Genomic DNA, 16434 nt, shown 5'->3' on the forward strand with positions numbered 1-16434 from the left:
TCAATGGGAATTGGGGGGAAAGCTCTCCACTGGCTGGAGTCATACCTAGCACAAAGGAAGATGGTTGTGGTGGTTGGAGGTCAATCATCAGAGCCCCAGGACATCGCTGCATGAGTTCCTCAGGGCAGTGTCCTAGGCCCAACCATCTTCAGCTGCTTCATCAAATGACTTTCCCTCCATCATAAGGTCAGAAGTAGGGATGTTCGCTGATGACTGCACAGTGTTCAGTGCCATTTACAACTCCTCAGATAATGAAGCAGTCCATGCCCGCATGCAGCAAGACCTGGATGACATTCAGGCTTGGGCTGATAAGTGGCAGGTAACATCCGCGCCACACAGGTGCCAGGTAATGACTATATTCAACCACCGCTTCTTGACATTCAATGGCATTACCATCACCGAATCCCCCACCATCATTATCCTGAAGGTCATCATTGACCAGAAACTTAACTGGACCAGCCACATAAATACTGTGGCAACAAGAGCAGGTCAGAGACTGGGTATTCTGCGGCGAGTGTCTCACCTCCTGACTCCCCAAAGCCTTTCCACCATCTACAAGGCACAAGTAAGGAGTGTGATGGAATACTCTCCACTTGCCTGGATGAGTGCAGCTCCAACAACACTCAAGAAGCTCGGCACCATCCAAGACAAAGCAGCCTGTTTGATTGGCACCCCATCCACCACCTTAAACATTCACTCCCTCCACCACCGGCGTACTGTAGCTGCAGTGTGTGTACCATCTACAAGATGCACTGCAGCAACTCACCAAGGCTTCTTCGGCAGCACCTCCCAAACCCGCGACCTCTACCACCTAGAAGGACAAGGGCAGCAGGCGCATGGGAACACCACCACCTCCAAGTTCCCCTCCAAGTCACACACCATCCTGACTTGGAAGTATATTGCCGATCCTTCATTGTCGCTGGGTCAAAATCCTGGAACTCCCTCCCTAACAACACTGTGGGAGTACCATCATCACATGGACTGCAGCAGTTCAAGAAGGCAGCTCACCACCACCTTCTCAAGGGCCACGAGGGATGGGCAATAAATGCTGGCCTTGCCAGCGACACCCACATCTCGTGAATGAATTAAAAAAAAGTATGCAGAGCAGGCAGATCATGACGTCAAGCAGCATGCCTTGCTGATTTGACTCCAGTGTTGCCATTTTGGAGCTTAGCCTTCCAGCTAACGCCCTTTCTTAACAAGCGTTCAGCAGCAGGAAGGACCCCCACCCGCGATATTTAAAGGGATCATGGGATCATCAACTACTTACAGGTTAGTTGTCGACTGATTTCTACTGGTTGTTGCTACGATTATACAAGTGTTTGGTGCTTTCTATAGTTGTTTAAAGTTGCTAAAGTCTACAGCGAGTGGCGTGGCAGGTGCTGAAGGACCTTTTCCTGATTTCAAGGCTTCTGCACAAACCATTTGATGCCAAACATGGGCGCACTAGTAGGCATTCCCCTTGGAATACAGCATGACTTGGGGAATAAACAGAGGGTATTCAGAGCAGGACAAGTTACTGGAAGATGGAGGAGAAGGGGGAGAAGGGGCGATGGGTTCTCAGCAGGAGGCCTTAACCGTCCAGGGTGCTCAGGGAGTAATTCTTCTACCCGAACCTCAGAGAGGAACAATGTGTGAGACATCTGCGCTTCAGCAAGGACATCCTCATTGAAATCCTCACCTACTGCAGCCACAACTGCAACCTCAGAGCAGGGCATGGACAGCAGTGCCAGTGACTGTAAAGGTGACGGTGGTGATGAACTTTTGTGTGTCAGGCTCCTTCCAGGCTGGAGCTGGAAATATTAGCAACATTTCACAGGTTGCCGTGCACTGTTGCATAAGGGAGGACACTGAGGCTCTCTATTTCAAGAGCAATAACTTTATTTCATTCTCTCTTGCCAGAGACCAGCAGGCAGAGTGAACATGCAGCTTTGCTGTAATTGCGAGCATCCCCATGTTGCAGGGTGCCACTGACTACACGCTCATCATTTTGTGGGCGCCGCACGTCAACTCTGCCTTATACCGGAACTGAAAGGGATTCCGCTCCCTCAACGTCCAGCTGGTGTGCTGCCATACCCTCAACATCCAGCTGGTGTGCTGCCATAGGCAGCGAATCATGCAGGTCAATGCCCTGATAACCTGGCACCAGCCATGATGCCTTCATTCTGTGGCAGTTCACTGAGCCAGCTGCATTTCAACCACCCCAAACCAAAGAGTGGCGACTGGGAGACAAGGGCTATCTGCTGATGACATGGCTCATGACTCCGGTGCGCAACCCACACACACGTGCACAGCATACATACAATGAAAGCCGTGCTGCCACATGAAATGTGATGGAACAGACCATTGGCGATCCCCACGCCTGTTTTTGGGGGCCTTTGAATTTAGTGGCCCCTATATTTTATTCTGTCTCCTTCTGCTGCGATCACAAAACACTAACTGCCAGTTCTTGGAAAACAGTGAAGCTGTGGAATTTGTTCAAGACAGCTGGAACAGTCCAAATTGAGATAGCATTATCACCAGGGCAATTTTCACTATATACAGGAAATATTATGTGGGTGAAATTTAACTTTGGCGGGGACACAATGCGGGCGGTAGCAGATCGGCTATCTGTATTATTCCCCGCCCACCCAATATTCCTTTCCATCGACTTCAACGGAAAGGTAAATAGGGCGGAATGTATAATGGACAGCTGATCCGCTATCGTCTGTTTAGCGCGCCTGGTGAAATTGAATTTTACCCCCATTTTCGCCTAACCTGCCTGGTGGGAAATTAACAGGATTGGATCTGCCGTCGGTTTTACATCCCGTTAACTCCAATGGAAAGTAAAATCGCAGGGTGTAAAACGGGCGACCGATCCAATCCTATCAGTTTCCTGTGGGTAGGTTAGGTTAAAATTGCCCCCTTTAAAATGACTAACAACTTTTCACTGTCCTGAAGTGCAAAACACCAATAGATGGTGGATTTTTGTATTTTTAGCATTGAAGATGCAGCATTGAAAAGACAAGACTTTTCAAAAAATCTGTTGCAGTTGATACTTCTGATGCTGCAGTTCTTTTAAAGTATCTATCTAATCTCCAAACTCTAATCTCAAATAAGGTTGCTACAGGTACTTGAAATAAGCTTCTGAATATTTGTATACTTTAAACCTACTTTCCTACCTTGCTGTCATGTCCTCAGAATCCATTTGGATTACACAGATTCCATTTTCACACTGTTTTCCTACTAGGCTGTGCACATGCAGAAGTGGAGGTTCATCAATGGTTACTAACTGCACCACAATTTTGGCAGATCCATTGTAGTTGTGGATCTATAATTGAAACAGAGGTTTTTGACCATTTAGGAACATGGTACAGGGAGAGATAAAATGAAGAGGGAAAATATTTATTTTATAAAGCAGAGCATGTATTTAACTACATTTTAGCAGAGATTTGCTATTATTTCATACACATTCCAATACTAAAATTATTTTCTTGATTGTTAAAAAAGTTGGCACCACTTAACTTACTTGAAGATATTGTTGCATTTAAACCACAATACAGGAAACTTTCGATTAACCGGCCACTAAATAACCGGAAATGTCGGTTAACTGGCAAAATTCAGGAGTCGGTTCAGATAACTTTTTTTACTTTTAGTTACTTTTTTTTACTCATTTCTGGCTGTGCAAGCGTCTAACTGAAGCTGTTGCTAAGCTACAGAGACGCTTGCAAGCTGTGCTGATTGTTTTGAAGCTGTTGCTAAGCAACAGGGTTTGTTGCTAGATACGGAGCTCAGAAGCTCCGTATGTTTTAACTATAGCGCTCGATTCTCCGGCAATGTTGATAGACCGGCACCAGCTCGGTCCCGTCCGTGCCGGATACCAGAAAGTTTCCTGTACTTCCCACTGATTGGGACAGGGAGGGAATAAATGGGGAAACGGAAATGCAGAACTCCATTCTGAAGCACTAATGTAATATTGATGTTATAAGTCCCATATTTGCTTAAATTCAAGAGGCTCCCCCTGCTTTAGATGGGCGCCTCATCCGTCTACAGAACCCTGCAGGTTAATGACAGAGATGGCGGAAAAGGGTCAAGTTCCGAAAGGGTAAGTAATCTGCTGGTTTATAATTGCCAGCCCAGCCCAGTAGGGTTAATTCAACTCTATGGCCTAGAAATTCGGTTGGTAGCGCCGGCGCTGAGCGCCTAAAGAGACCTAGAATTGGGGCGATACCCTATGTTGGGGCGTTCGCTATGAAGATAGCGACAACTCAGATGTTGACTATACATTTAGCGCCTGCGCTAAGTGTTTGCGCGCGCCCGCGAGCGCAAGCAGATCATGACGTAATTTCAGTGTGCAACGCCTTTTAGGAGCGCCTGAGCGCATATTGGGTGGCGCCCGGAGCCTTAACGCCCAGCGCTATTAGTGACAGTTTGAGGGAGGGCTAACAGGCCCTTCTCGGAGTAGGGGGGCGCTATTTAAAGGGGACAGCTCTAGTGCAGAATCTTCAGCCACTTGGCCTGCTCATTGCGATCGTTGCTGGAGAGAGTTGGCGAGCTAATGTGGAGCGGAGTTCTGGGAATTTAGCTTTACAGTACTTGGGACCTTCAAACCTGCCCGAAGCACTTGCAGCACTACACCTAAAAGCCTTTTGACCAACTGGCATTGGAATGGGAGTTTCTTTGGAGGGCGACGGCCTCATCGCCCAACACTGTGAAGGGGCAGAGAGACGGCGGGAGAGAGGGCTGGGATTGGCCAGAAGGAGGAGGGGCAATGGAGGTCGGCCAATCCGACGGGAAGCTGCGAGGGTCTTTAGGCAGCAGGTGACAAGCCTTGACATGTCGGAGGAGCAGTGTTTGGGAAGGCTCCGATTCTGGAGGGACATTGTTACTGATCTGTGCCACCTGCTTGGTCAGGATCTGCAGCCGCGTGAACGCTGCAGAACCTCTCTGTCCGTGATCGCTAAACTGACTGATGGCCTCAATTTTTATGCCAACGGATCCTTTCAGTCAGCCATTGGGGACATTGCGACTGTCGCTCAGGTTGCAGTCCACTGTTGCATCCGGCAAGTTACAGATGCCCTTTATAGGCAAAGGCGTCAATTCATTACCTTCCCTCGGACCCTGCACAAGCAGGCAGAGCGCGCGCAGGGTGTCGCTTCTATTGCGGACTTCCCCATGGTGCAGGGGGCGAGTGACAGCACACACGTGGCTTTGAGGGCGCCATGCCATCATCCTTAGGACTTCCGCATCCGCAAGGGGTTCCACTCCCTCAACATGCAGCTGGTCTGTGACCACCGCCAAATCATCATGGCAGTCACCACACATTTCCCAGGGTGCAGCCACGATGCCTTTATCCTGCGGTTGACCTCAGTTTGTAACCTTTTTGAGGGGCTGCCTCGAAGACGAGGCTGGCTTACTGGGGACAAGGGCTATCCTCTCTGGCCATGGCTGATGACAACACTCCGTGTGGCCGACACCCCAGCAGAAGAGCTGATCAGCAGCGGCCATCAGGCGACCAGGCACAGTAAACAGCACACTATTGGTGTTGTCAAAAAGCGTTTCCAATGTCTGGAACATTCGGGGGGATCCCTGCAGTACTCGCCGCAGCAAGTGGGACACATCGTCGTCGTCTGCTGCATGCTCCACAACTTGGCGAATCGACGCAGCCAGCCAATTCCAGCTGTCCCTCAACGACCAGCAGAGCAGGCGGAGGAGGAGGAGTATGAGGAGGAGGAGGAGGAGGAGGAGACGGAGGAGGAGGAGGAAGAGCAGGCGGAGGAGGAGGAGGCGGAGGAGGAGGAGGAGGAAGTGCAGGCGGAGGAGGAGGAGGAGGAGGAGGAAGAGCAGGCGGAGGAGGAGGAGGCGGAGGAGGAAGAGCAGGCGGAGGAGGCGGAGGAAGATGGAAGGGCTGCTGAAAGTGGAAGGGCCATATGTCAGAGGCTCATCTGGACTCGTGTCGAGACCCCTGTGGCGGAATGATGAGAGTCTTAACTCATGCACACTTTGGATGTTTGACGGCCTCTGAATGCCAGCATCACTGAAACTAGTCACATGCACCATGCCACATTGAAACTTCTGTTTATTGGCACAAAAGTCTTTCATTACAGCTAAACAACGTAAGGTCAACAGAAACCATAACTTTCAAAATAACTGTGAATTGTTCGGCAAAGCCGCAAAACTCAACAAACCTTCTGCAAATATAACAGGTGAGGGTGTCCTTGAATTTGGACAAACAAACGTCTCAGCACCTCCCTCTACAACTGGCCCCTTGAGGGAGAACGACTTCTCTTTCGCGCCCGGCCCCTTCCCTCCCTGCTGCTCCTACGTAATTGGACCCCAGTGGCGGGCTCAAGGCTGGGGGACGCCTGCTGACTGTCTGGAAGCGCAGAAGCCCCTGAGGGATGGCCTGGCCGACCTCTGGGCTTGGAGGGTGCGGACGCAGGATGCTTGATGTGACCATGGCTGGAAGCAGTGTGGCCTGCAGGTGGTGGCAGCTGCAATGCAGGCGTCCCAGCGCTGGCATGTGCAATGGTCTCCTGCCGAGAGAGGACACCTGCACCATGGTCGGACGACACACTGGCTATCTGAGGGGAGTGGCTCAGCTCATCCGCCACAATCGCATGCTCCACTGATTCCTGGCCTTGTATGGGACTGGAAGGGCCCGGGGTGATCGTCACTGATGCAGAGAGGGTGGCTACAGTGAGAGATTGCGTTGCGTCAATCTGGGTGTGGAGGAGCCCAGCAAGTGACTGCGTGGCAACAGTGAGGACCTGTGTGCCAGGTGCCAGTGCTTCGGAGAAGGCCTGGACAGTTCTTCCCATTGCTTCGGACAAGGAAGGTGCCGACCGCTCCACTGCCTCGGACAAGCCCTGGACAGACCTTTCCAGGGATTGTCCGAAGCCCTGAACAGTCCTTTCCATAGCCGACTCAAAGCCGTGGACAGTCCTCTCCATTGTTTGGCCGAAGCCCTGGATAGTCCTGTCCATTGTTGCCCCGAAGCCCTGGATAGACCTGTCCATTGTTGCCCCGAAGACCTGGAGAGTCCTGTCCATTGTTGCCCCAAAGCCCTGGAGAGTCCTCTCCATTGTTGCCCCGAAGTCCAACATACTCTTAGCCAATGAATCTATTGACTCAGGCATCTTCTCGACTGCAGCCATCAGCTCCATGTGTCTGACCCGGGCCTGTTTGCTCATCTCAGCCAGGCGACGCACCTCATCTGCACTCTGTGCAGCAGTCATCACTACCTGCCTTGCCCTCCGGGGAGACGGTGGCCGAACTTGCCTATCCCCCGTGCGTTGCTGCATGCCGCTTGGTCCGGCAACTGGTTCATCCTCAGAGCCACCCCCCCTCCCCTCCAGGGGACTACTATCCCCAGTCTGTAGATGTGTCCGCTCCCCGGATTCTGCAACGGCTGGTCCGGATTCCTCCTGGTCCTCGCCTCCAGTGGCACTGGCACTGGCAGCTTCAGCGCGTTGAGCCTGAGTTGGTGCTGCTTCATCTGAAAGTGGGAGGTGGAAGAGTGGCTTTAGCAAAAGGACAGGTTTGCTGAAAGGCATGCCAGATTGCGGCAAGGCTCTGACATGGCTGCACACTGAGGATGCATGCTGGCGGGGGGACCAAGTGGAAGGCAACAGGTGAAAAAGGTGAGAGTCTTACCCTCGCTGTCGGAAATGGGGTCGGCAGATGCAGTGGTCACAGGACCAGACAGACGTCCTCCAAGTATCTGGTGCACTCTCTCCTCCAGATCCATGAGAGTGACCACTTGTGGAGGTCCGCCACCGGTTCGACGCTGCTCCTTTCGGATCATCGCCAGCTTGGACTGCAGGGGAAAGAAGGGGAAGTTCTGTAACATGATGCCTTGAGAGATCATCGCATGCCCCCCATGGTGCAAGAGCCCTTACATGAGGCCTTGAGAGATCATCGCATGCCCCCCATGGTGCAAGAGCCCTTACATGAGGCCTTGAGAGATCATCGCATGTCCCCCATGGTGCAAGAGCCCTTACATGAGGCCTTGAGAGATCATCGCATGTGTGTGCCCAGAAAGGGCCATGGGTGCATGCAAACAGATGGCCATTGGGGCATCATTGCAACGGGGTGCCCGAAGTCAGCTGCAGATGGAGGGAATCAGAAGTTTGCTAAACCATCACTCACCCTAACGATCCGTGTGAGGTTGTTGAATTTCTTCCTGCACTGAACAGGGGTCCTGGTCGCCATGCTGCTGGAGTTGACCCTCACAGCAACCTCCCTCCAAGATCGTCAGTAAGCCTTCTGATTCGGCCTCTTGCCATTATCCGGATACAGGACATCCCGACAGCACTCAACTGCAGCCACCAAGTGGTCCAGAGCCTCAGTGCTGAAGCACTCTGCTCTCTGTCTAACCTTCTCCATGCTGAACAAGTTTGTAACGCCAGACAAGGGCGAGCACCGATTCTGAGGCCTACAGGGCGTTGGGTGTTGAAGCTCAGGCTGACTGACCCACCCCTTTAAGAGCCGGCCGGCGCCTGGAAGTCTCGTGGTTTCCCGTAATTGAGATCACCTGCGCTGCGCCCGTCCGCGTCGATATTGAGTAGCGCCTGAACTTTTGCGCCTTAGGAGCACCGTGCAATGGCTGAATTAGCGCCTCAATCCCCTTTGGGGGCGATGCAACCCAATATCTTGCCAGCCAGCGATAACTTTCGTCTGGCTATAAACTTAGCGCTCCGCCAGTTCTAACGCCTCAAGCGGGGCTATACCCAATTTCTAGGCCTATATCTTTGGGCTCTTCTCTGTTAATTGATGTAACTGCAATTAAGTGGTGCCAACTTTTTTAACAATCAAGAAAATAATTTTAGTATTGGAATGTGTATGAAATAATAGAAAATCTCTGCTAAAATGTAGTTAAATACATGTTCTGCTTTTTACAAGAAATATTTTCACCCGGTTAAGTTCAGAATTTGAGTTATCCTGCACATGATACAAAGGGAATAATCACTGTTTATGTTATTAAGAAATCACACAGACAAAAATTATTAATTGCAGTTACATCAATTTACAGAGAAGAGCCCAAAGATATAGGGGTTGAATTTAACCCTACCAGGCTGGGTTGACAGGAGTGCAAAATGGGTCAGAGCAGATCAGCCATCTGTATATACCTTGCCTGATTTCCGTTTCCATTGAAGTCAACAGGTGGCCAATCTGTTATCACCTGTTTTGTGCCCCTGCCAAAGCTGAATTTCACCCCCAAAATCGTATTTTACAAAGAACATTCTTCTAATTCATGTAAACACTAGGTAAATCGGTAACACTATATGATATACCATGAAAATTTAGACATATCTTGTGTTAACAACTTGGTTAGTGTCTTTTATTGTGGATCCTCATTTCTGAAACACAGCTACACACCTCAACATGGCCATTGTGTGTATCACTGCCTACATTAAAATAGAGGACTCACATATCTAGTCTGTTTTATTCCACATACACTGTCGTGTTCTTGTTTTAAAATCACTACAGTTTGTTAATGAGTTATTAACGGCACATCACCTCTCGTTCTCTGTGGGTGCTTTCTGATTTTCCCTTCCAATATCTATATTCAGGATATTTTCCCTGTAAATTGCCGTAACACTGATAGACTGTTGGGCTTCGATATTAAGCCCCCCACAACAGGCGGGAGATGGTCGTTGGTGGGGGGGGTGGTGGTGGTGGTTTAAAGGTTTAAATATGGGTGTTAGAAATCAGTGGTGTCCAAAATGTATATGGTTATGCGGATAAAATTGTGACACGAATAATGCTGTGTTTACATGATGGTATTAGAACTGGAGACAAAAAGTCTCTTCAGACTAGTATTAGAATAACTAGATAGATGCTTAGAATCTGCTAGTGTTTTAGTTCTCTGTGGATGCTATAGCAATCTGTACTGTGACGGTCATAAATAGTCTTGCTTTTAAGCTCGCTATCTGCTGTTCTCCAGTTAGGATTTCAACTTTGTTTATGTTTCTCTAATTTGACCAACTAAGGCCCAATGCCTACGTTTCTTCCATCATTACTAATAACCATGTTATAATACTAAGGTAGGAATCAGAGTTAGCTTAATAGAACTGCTTGCGAAGATAATTAAAAGTTAATTAGTATAAAAGACATAGAATAAAAGGAATTTAGGGGAGTTACGGTATCCATCTCAGGATGGAACAGTCTGTTAGATTAAAGGGAGATAGTTTGGATAACAGCAGGATGAGCAAGACAACACTGTCGTGGGTCCCTTGATGGAGGGGGTACAAGGTCAGGCCTTGTACTTGCTGTGCCAGGAAGGATAGGGACAAAGAGAGATAGGATGAATTCCAATGGAGGAACCTTCAAAATGTAAAAACAAGAAAGATAAATTGGCAAAAGACATGAGACCCCTTTGAGGGAGGGCTTTCACCTAAGAATTGAGACAAAGAACTTGACGTGCCATTGGGCACCTTGGTTTAGGAAAAGCCCTTATAGGTTAAATGGTCTTGTCAATAATTTGGCCCCAGGTCCACCCCTAAAAGGAGAATAAGAGAAAGACCTAAAAATCCCTTAGCACAGACGGTGGAAGGGAGAGCCATACAAGAGTGGGGCTGGTCTAACACGCTTCCGGGAGCGGACTCAACCCATTCTTGGAGGTTCTAGACTAGAGCGAGAAAGGCCGTAAGCCAGAGAACTGTTCATGCACGCCAGCCGTCTTTCCGTTCGGGACCGGTACCAGTTGCTTGTCACGGTCATATGTTTTTGCTGTATAATTAATATGTTATATTCCGTCTAAAACTCTGATTAAACACAATATTCCCAACATATTCGTTTGCAGTCGATCCTGATAATTTGAAAGAGTTTGGTAATCTCTACAAGCTAACATGGGAAACGCATCCCCAATGCGCCACACACGTGCCCTCTGGCATTTTTACACTGGCAGATATTGGGCATCCGATTACCTATTTAAGTCAGGCTTCCGTAGTGCAATTGTGAGTGTAATTTAAAATTCACTGCTACTGCGCGGGATTCGCAGGGGTTGGGAAACCTAGGAGTGAAAGGAAGACGGGAGCTGCCAGCTCCACAAGGCAAGTGCCTTTTCCAGCATTGCTTTTGGGCCAGGAGGAGCAGGAGTGATTCTCCCGGCCCCTTAAGGTAGCCTTCAGCCTCCCCGCTGCTGATTCCGGCCTCTCTCTTCCCCCTGCCGCATTTGTCAAACTTTCTCCACTGATAATCATGGCCTTTCACATGCCTCCTCCTTCCGATCGCCGACCTCCCCTGTAAAGTCTGTGGGTTGTTTAGTTAATTAATACACAGACTACCAGAGTAACTTAAAACAGGACTTTACTATTCGAAGGTCAGGGCGAATCTGCCCAATAAATCCTGACACAGCACTTATATACCGGTGTGGTCACCGTCGGTATTACAGTATACAGAAGCCAACAAAATAGTGCAACACCTAAAGTAGTTCTCTTAAAGGTGGACGGTTACATACAATAGTTCTCTTAAAGGTAGACGGGTACATACACTACAATCCTCCCTTTTTAGCTTACAACATACTGATTCCCCATTAAACATACATTATAACATATATACAACTTTATGCAAGACAGTTCACAGATTCAGTCTCTCTGGAGGTTTCCGGACTCTGTCCGGATAACGCCTCGGTGGTGTCGTAACACCCGGCGGGGTAGTAGGTGCTTCTGGCAAGGTCGATTCGGCTTGAAGGACAGTGTCAGGTTCATCTGATTCCAGTATTACCAGATCGGAGGTAGGTGTTCTGGGTATCTCTGTCTCAACATTAACCGTGTAAGGTGGTGGAGTAGGTTGGCCATTTGTGGCTGACCCTATGATCTGGTCAACATGGCGCCTTATTATACTGTCCCCAATGTCCACCATATACATCAACGGCCCTAGCCTTTTTCCAATAGTTCCAGGCTGCCATTTCTCGGTACGGTAGTCCCGGGCCAAAACTTGTTGACCTATCTGAAAAGATCTAGTTGGCCTTTCATTCATGCCCTGGAATTGCCGGTTCTCTACGTCCCTTCTGACGTTTGGCTTAAGCAAATCCAGCCGGCATCTTAGTCGTCTATTAAAAAACATCATGGCGGGAGTTTGATTTGTGACCGCATGTGTTGCATTCCTGTACGCCAACAAGAAGCTATCCGCCTTATGTTGTAAGTTAATGGCTTCATTACCCATGGCCTTTATGGCCTTCTTGAAGGTCTGGACAAACCTTTCAGCCAATCCATTGGAGGCGGGATGGTATGGGGCTGACGTGTAGTGCTTAACCCCATTGCTCTTTAAGAATTTCTTGAATTCTTCAGACACAAATTGCGGTCCATTATCAGAACAGATCTGTTCCGGCAGCCCATTCCTAGCAAACATGGTCCTTAACACTGTGATGGTTTTTTCCGTGGTGGTGGTGGACATCTTTATTACCTCCGGCCACCTGGAGTGTGCATCCACTGCTATTAGAAACATTGAGTCCATAAATGGACCAGCAAAGTCGATGTGTACCCTTTGCCAAGGAGATGAGGGCCACTCCCATGGATGCAGAGGAGCCTGTGGTGGCGCGTTTTGGACCTTCTGGCATCCTAGACAGCTCTTAGTGATTTCTTCGATGTCCCCATCAATGCCTGGCGACCACACAAACACTCTTGCTAGGTTCTTCATTTTCACTCCACCCAGATGTCCCTCGTGCAGCTCCTTTAACACCTTCTGTTGAAGTTTGGGTGGAATCACCACTCTAGATCCACACATCAGGGTTCCTCGACACACTGACAGCTGTTCTTTTCTCTGCGAAAATGCTGGCAGCGTTGGTTCGCCCTGTGCTGGCCATCCCTCCACCGTTAAATCATAGACTCGTGAGAGAGTCGGGTCATTTCTCGCTTCGTTTTCGATCATCGAATTTGTTACTGGTAGACATTCCACTATGGATGAGTGGAACATCTCTACCGGGTCCACTGTAGTCGCTTCTTCTACTATCGGCAATGGCAAGCGCGATAACCCATCAGCATTTCCATGCTGTTTGGACCTTTTGTATTCGATGTCATATTGGTGTGCCCCAAGTAACACGGACCACCTCTGTAACCTTTGCGCTGTCATGGTGGAAACGGCCTTGTTAGGGTTGAATATGGACACCAACGGCTGGTGGTCTGTCAGTAATGTGAACTTCTTGCCCTGCAGGTAATGATTGAATTTCTTTACGCCCCACACAAGGCTGAGGGCCTCCCTATCTATTTGAGCATAATTTCGCTCCGCGGAGGTCAATGATCGGGACGCGAATGCCACTGGCCTTTCCGAGCCATTTGGTAACTTGTGTGAAAGTACTGCTCCAATTCCATAGGGGGAAGCATCACAAGCTGGACGAAGAGGTAACGTTGGGTTGAAATGAGCCAACACTTCTTCAGAGGTAATCAACGCCTTGCTTCTGCGAAAGGCCTTTTTACATTCCTCACTCCACTTCCATGGTACTTCTTTCCGCAACAGAGCATTCAGCGGATGCAGCACCGTGGATAGATTCGGCAGGAACTTGTGATAATAATTAATCAACCCCAAGAATGATCTTAACTGTGATACGTTTTCCGGAGCGGGGGCCTTCACGACAGCTTCTATCTTGTCAGGTGACTTGTGCAGCCCCTCTCGGTCAATGACATGACCGCAGTACGAGATCCATTTTTGGAAGAACTCACATTTCTTGCGATTAACTCGAAGGCCATATTCCTTCAACCTAGTGAGCACCAGTTTCAAATTTGTGAGGTGTTCTTCCTCGTCTTCTCCCGTAATCAGGATATCGTCTAAGTAACACTGCGTGCTTGGAATTCCTTGTAATACCTGCTCCATGGCCCTCTGCCAAATTGCTGGAGCCGAAGCTACCCCAAAAACCAATCTATTATAACGATACAAGCCTCTGTGTGTGTTGATGGTGAGGTACTGACGCGACTCTTCCTCGACTTCCATTTGTAAGTATGCCTGTGCCAGGTCTATCTTGGTGAAGTGTTTCCCTCCAGCCAACGAAGCAAAGATATCTTCAATCCGCGGAAGCGGGTATTGTACCGTGTGAAGCACCGGATTCACTGTGATCTTGAAGTCTCCGCAGATGCGGACCTTCCCCGGTCCCCCTGGCTTGTTACTTGGTGAAGACTTCATGACGGGAACAATGGGCGTGGCCCACTCACTCCAGTCCACTTTTGACAGTACCCCTGATCGTTCAAGTTCTTCCAGTTCTGCCTCCACAGCAGGTCGTATCGCGTAAGGTACCGATCTGGCTTTGAAAAATTTTGGGCTTGCATGTTCTGCAATCTTAACCTTTGCTTTAATTCCTCGCAGTGTTCCCAGTCCTTGCTGGAATACCTCTTTAGCTTCGTCTAATATTCTGGACAACCGTTCAGGTTTGACATCTTCCTTTCCGGAATCTACCGTCATGGTGTTTAGTGAATGCCAGTCTATCTTTATTTTCCTGATCCACTCCCGTCCCAGAAGTGGTGGACCTCCCTCAGGCAACACATACAGGTCCATCCTTTGGTGCTCTTTGTCCTTGTATCTCACCTTGACTTCTATCTTTCCGATGGGGTATACTTTGTGCCCCGTGTATGTCTTCAATACTAGTTCCGTATCCCGTAGGGGAATATGCTTGAATAACTTTTTATAATCATGCTTATTCATGACCGTCAACGCCGATCCGGTGCCCACTTCCATTTTCACTTGGACTTTTGCAATCTGTAGTGTGATCCAGATAGCTTGTCGGTCAGCTTCATTACTCACATTGTGAATTCTCAGACTATCCAGTTCCTTGCAGTTGGAGTGTGAGTCCGAATTCTGTTCTTCCAGACTCTTCCTAGTCACTTCACGTACCTTTCTGTACCTCTTTTGTGGTGACTCATTATTGTTGGTCTTCTTTCCTGACCGGCATACCTTAGCTATGTGACCGAGCTTGCCACATTTCCTACATTCCTGGTTTTTAAACCAGCATTGGTTCTGGTCGTGTGTTGTCTTCCCACAACGATAGCATTTCGTTGTACCCGAAGTAATTTGCTGCACCCTGAGTGCCGCTGCCTTTAGCTGCATTTCCGCCGTTCCTTTCGCTGCGGCTTCGTTCGATGCAGCAATAAGGACAGCCTTCTCAAGTGTAAGATCGTTCTCTTCGAGCAGTCGTTTTTGTGTTTCTTCCTTCGACATTCCGCACATGAATTTGTCTCGCAATGCCTCTGTCAGATTCCCTCCAAACTGGCAGTGTTTCGCTAGTCTACGCAGTTCGACCAAGTATTCTGCGTTGCTTTCGTCTTTCCTTTGCGTTCTCGCATAGAATTTGAATCGTTCCGCCAACATCAACGGTGTGGGGTTCAAGTGATCCTTCAGAACAGTCACAATATCATCGAAAGTCTGATCCGCCGGTTTAGCTGGTGCTAGTAGATGCTTCAAGAGCCCGTATGTCTTCGCGCCCATCGAGTTTAGCAAGGTTATAGCTTTGTCATCTTCTTCTATTTTATTGACCTCACAATAGATCTCAATGCGTTCCACATACGTGGCCCAGTCTTCTACCTCGGAATTAAAATCGTTGATGTTACCACGCTTAGGCATCTTCCTCTCTTCCTGATAACACCACGAATTATTTCTTTAAATTTTCTTTTATTTTTTTTCCCAAGATGGCGGTTCCCGCGCTTATCTTCTCTCCCCGCCCACTTCAATGGCGGTTTCCCGCTTCTGTCTTCTTCCCCGCCTAATGGCGGCTTCCCGCGTTTCTTCCCTAGCGGGAGGGGTACACTTTCCCCACGGGCGACGGCCGCTGGCTTTCAGGTTCACAGCCTGCGTGTCGGCTTCAGTGCTTTCCCTTTTCTCGGCAGGGCAACCGGCGCTGGGTACACCCCGTTGACGGCAAACAGTTTCAGCCACTGGACTGGCTCTCGCTCAGTCTCCCTTGCTCGGGCTCTGCCTCTCCCGCTCGCTCGGCTCCCAATCGCGCCTCCCAGCCCTCTCGCAGTCCGGAGCTTCCCTCCCCGGCTGCGGCTGAGTTTTTATATCTTCCCGCGCCTACGCTCCCGGTCACAGCGCTTCGTGGCTTCGGTCGCTGCCCGGCCTTTTTCGCCGGTCGCGGTCTAGCTGTCTCACGACGCCGCTGCGTCCCCAGCCTGTCTGTACCGCGGCTTCCTTGCTCCACGCTGCCCCAGTCTCAGCGCCTCTGGGCCCGACTTCTGTCTGGCTCCTTTCCCCCTCGACCGTGGTCGAGTGCACCGCCCTTATCCTCCGGTTATTCTTTTTACTTTTCCCTTACTCACAGTCACCGTGGCCGGCTTGCTTCTCGTGCTGATCGGCTCACTCCTCACCGTGGCAGAAGGGACAGTCAGTGCCTGTTGCTGATGGAAGTCTTTGTCTCTGAATTCTTCCTCCTTTCCAGCTCTGCAGACTCGAGTTTTCTCCCAGCAGAATGACGAGGGCGGTTGCCTCTTCTCGACGCTCGTTAACTGCTTCGGAAGTATTGTTGCC

The 16434-nt window shown here is 49.4% G+C and overlaps 1 protein-coding gene across 1 annotated transcript in view; it reads right to left on the reverse strand.

The window, feature by feature from the left end:
- Window positions 1-16434, reverse strand: part of LOC147113860 (nuclear factor NF-kappa-B p105 subunit-like) — an 88303-nt gene that overhangs the window by 49644 nt on the left and 22225 nt on the right. The window contains exon 4 of the mRNA XM_085995236.1: window positions 3162-3310. Coding sequence (XP_085851362.1) covers window positions 3162-3310 — 149 coding nt within the window. The remainder of the gene's footprint in view (window positions 1-3161; window positions 3311-16434) is intronic.

This window comes from Somniosus microcephalus, chromosome 8 (assembly GCF_052327205.1).
Source record: "Somniosus microcephalus isolate GS21.2 chromosome 8, FLI_Smic_1.0, whole genome shotgun sequence".
NCBI classification, from domain to species: Eukaryota; Metazoa; Chordata; class Chondrichthyes; order Squaliformes; family Somniosidae; genus Somniosus; species Somniosus microcephalus.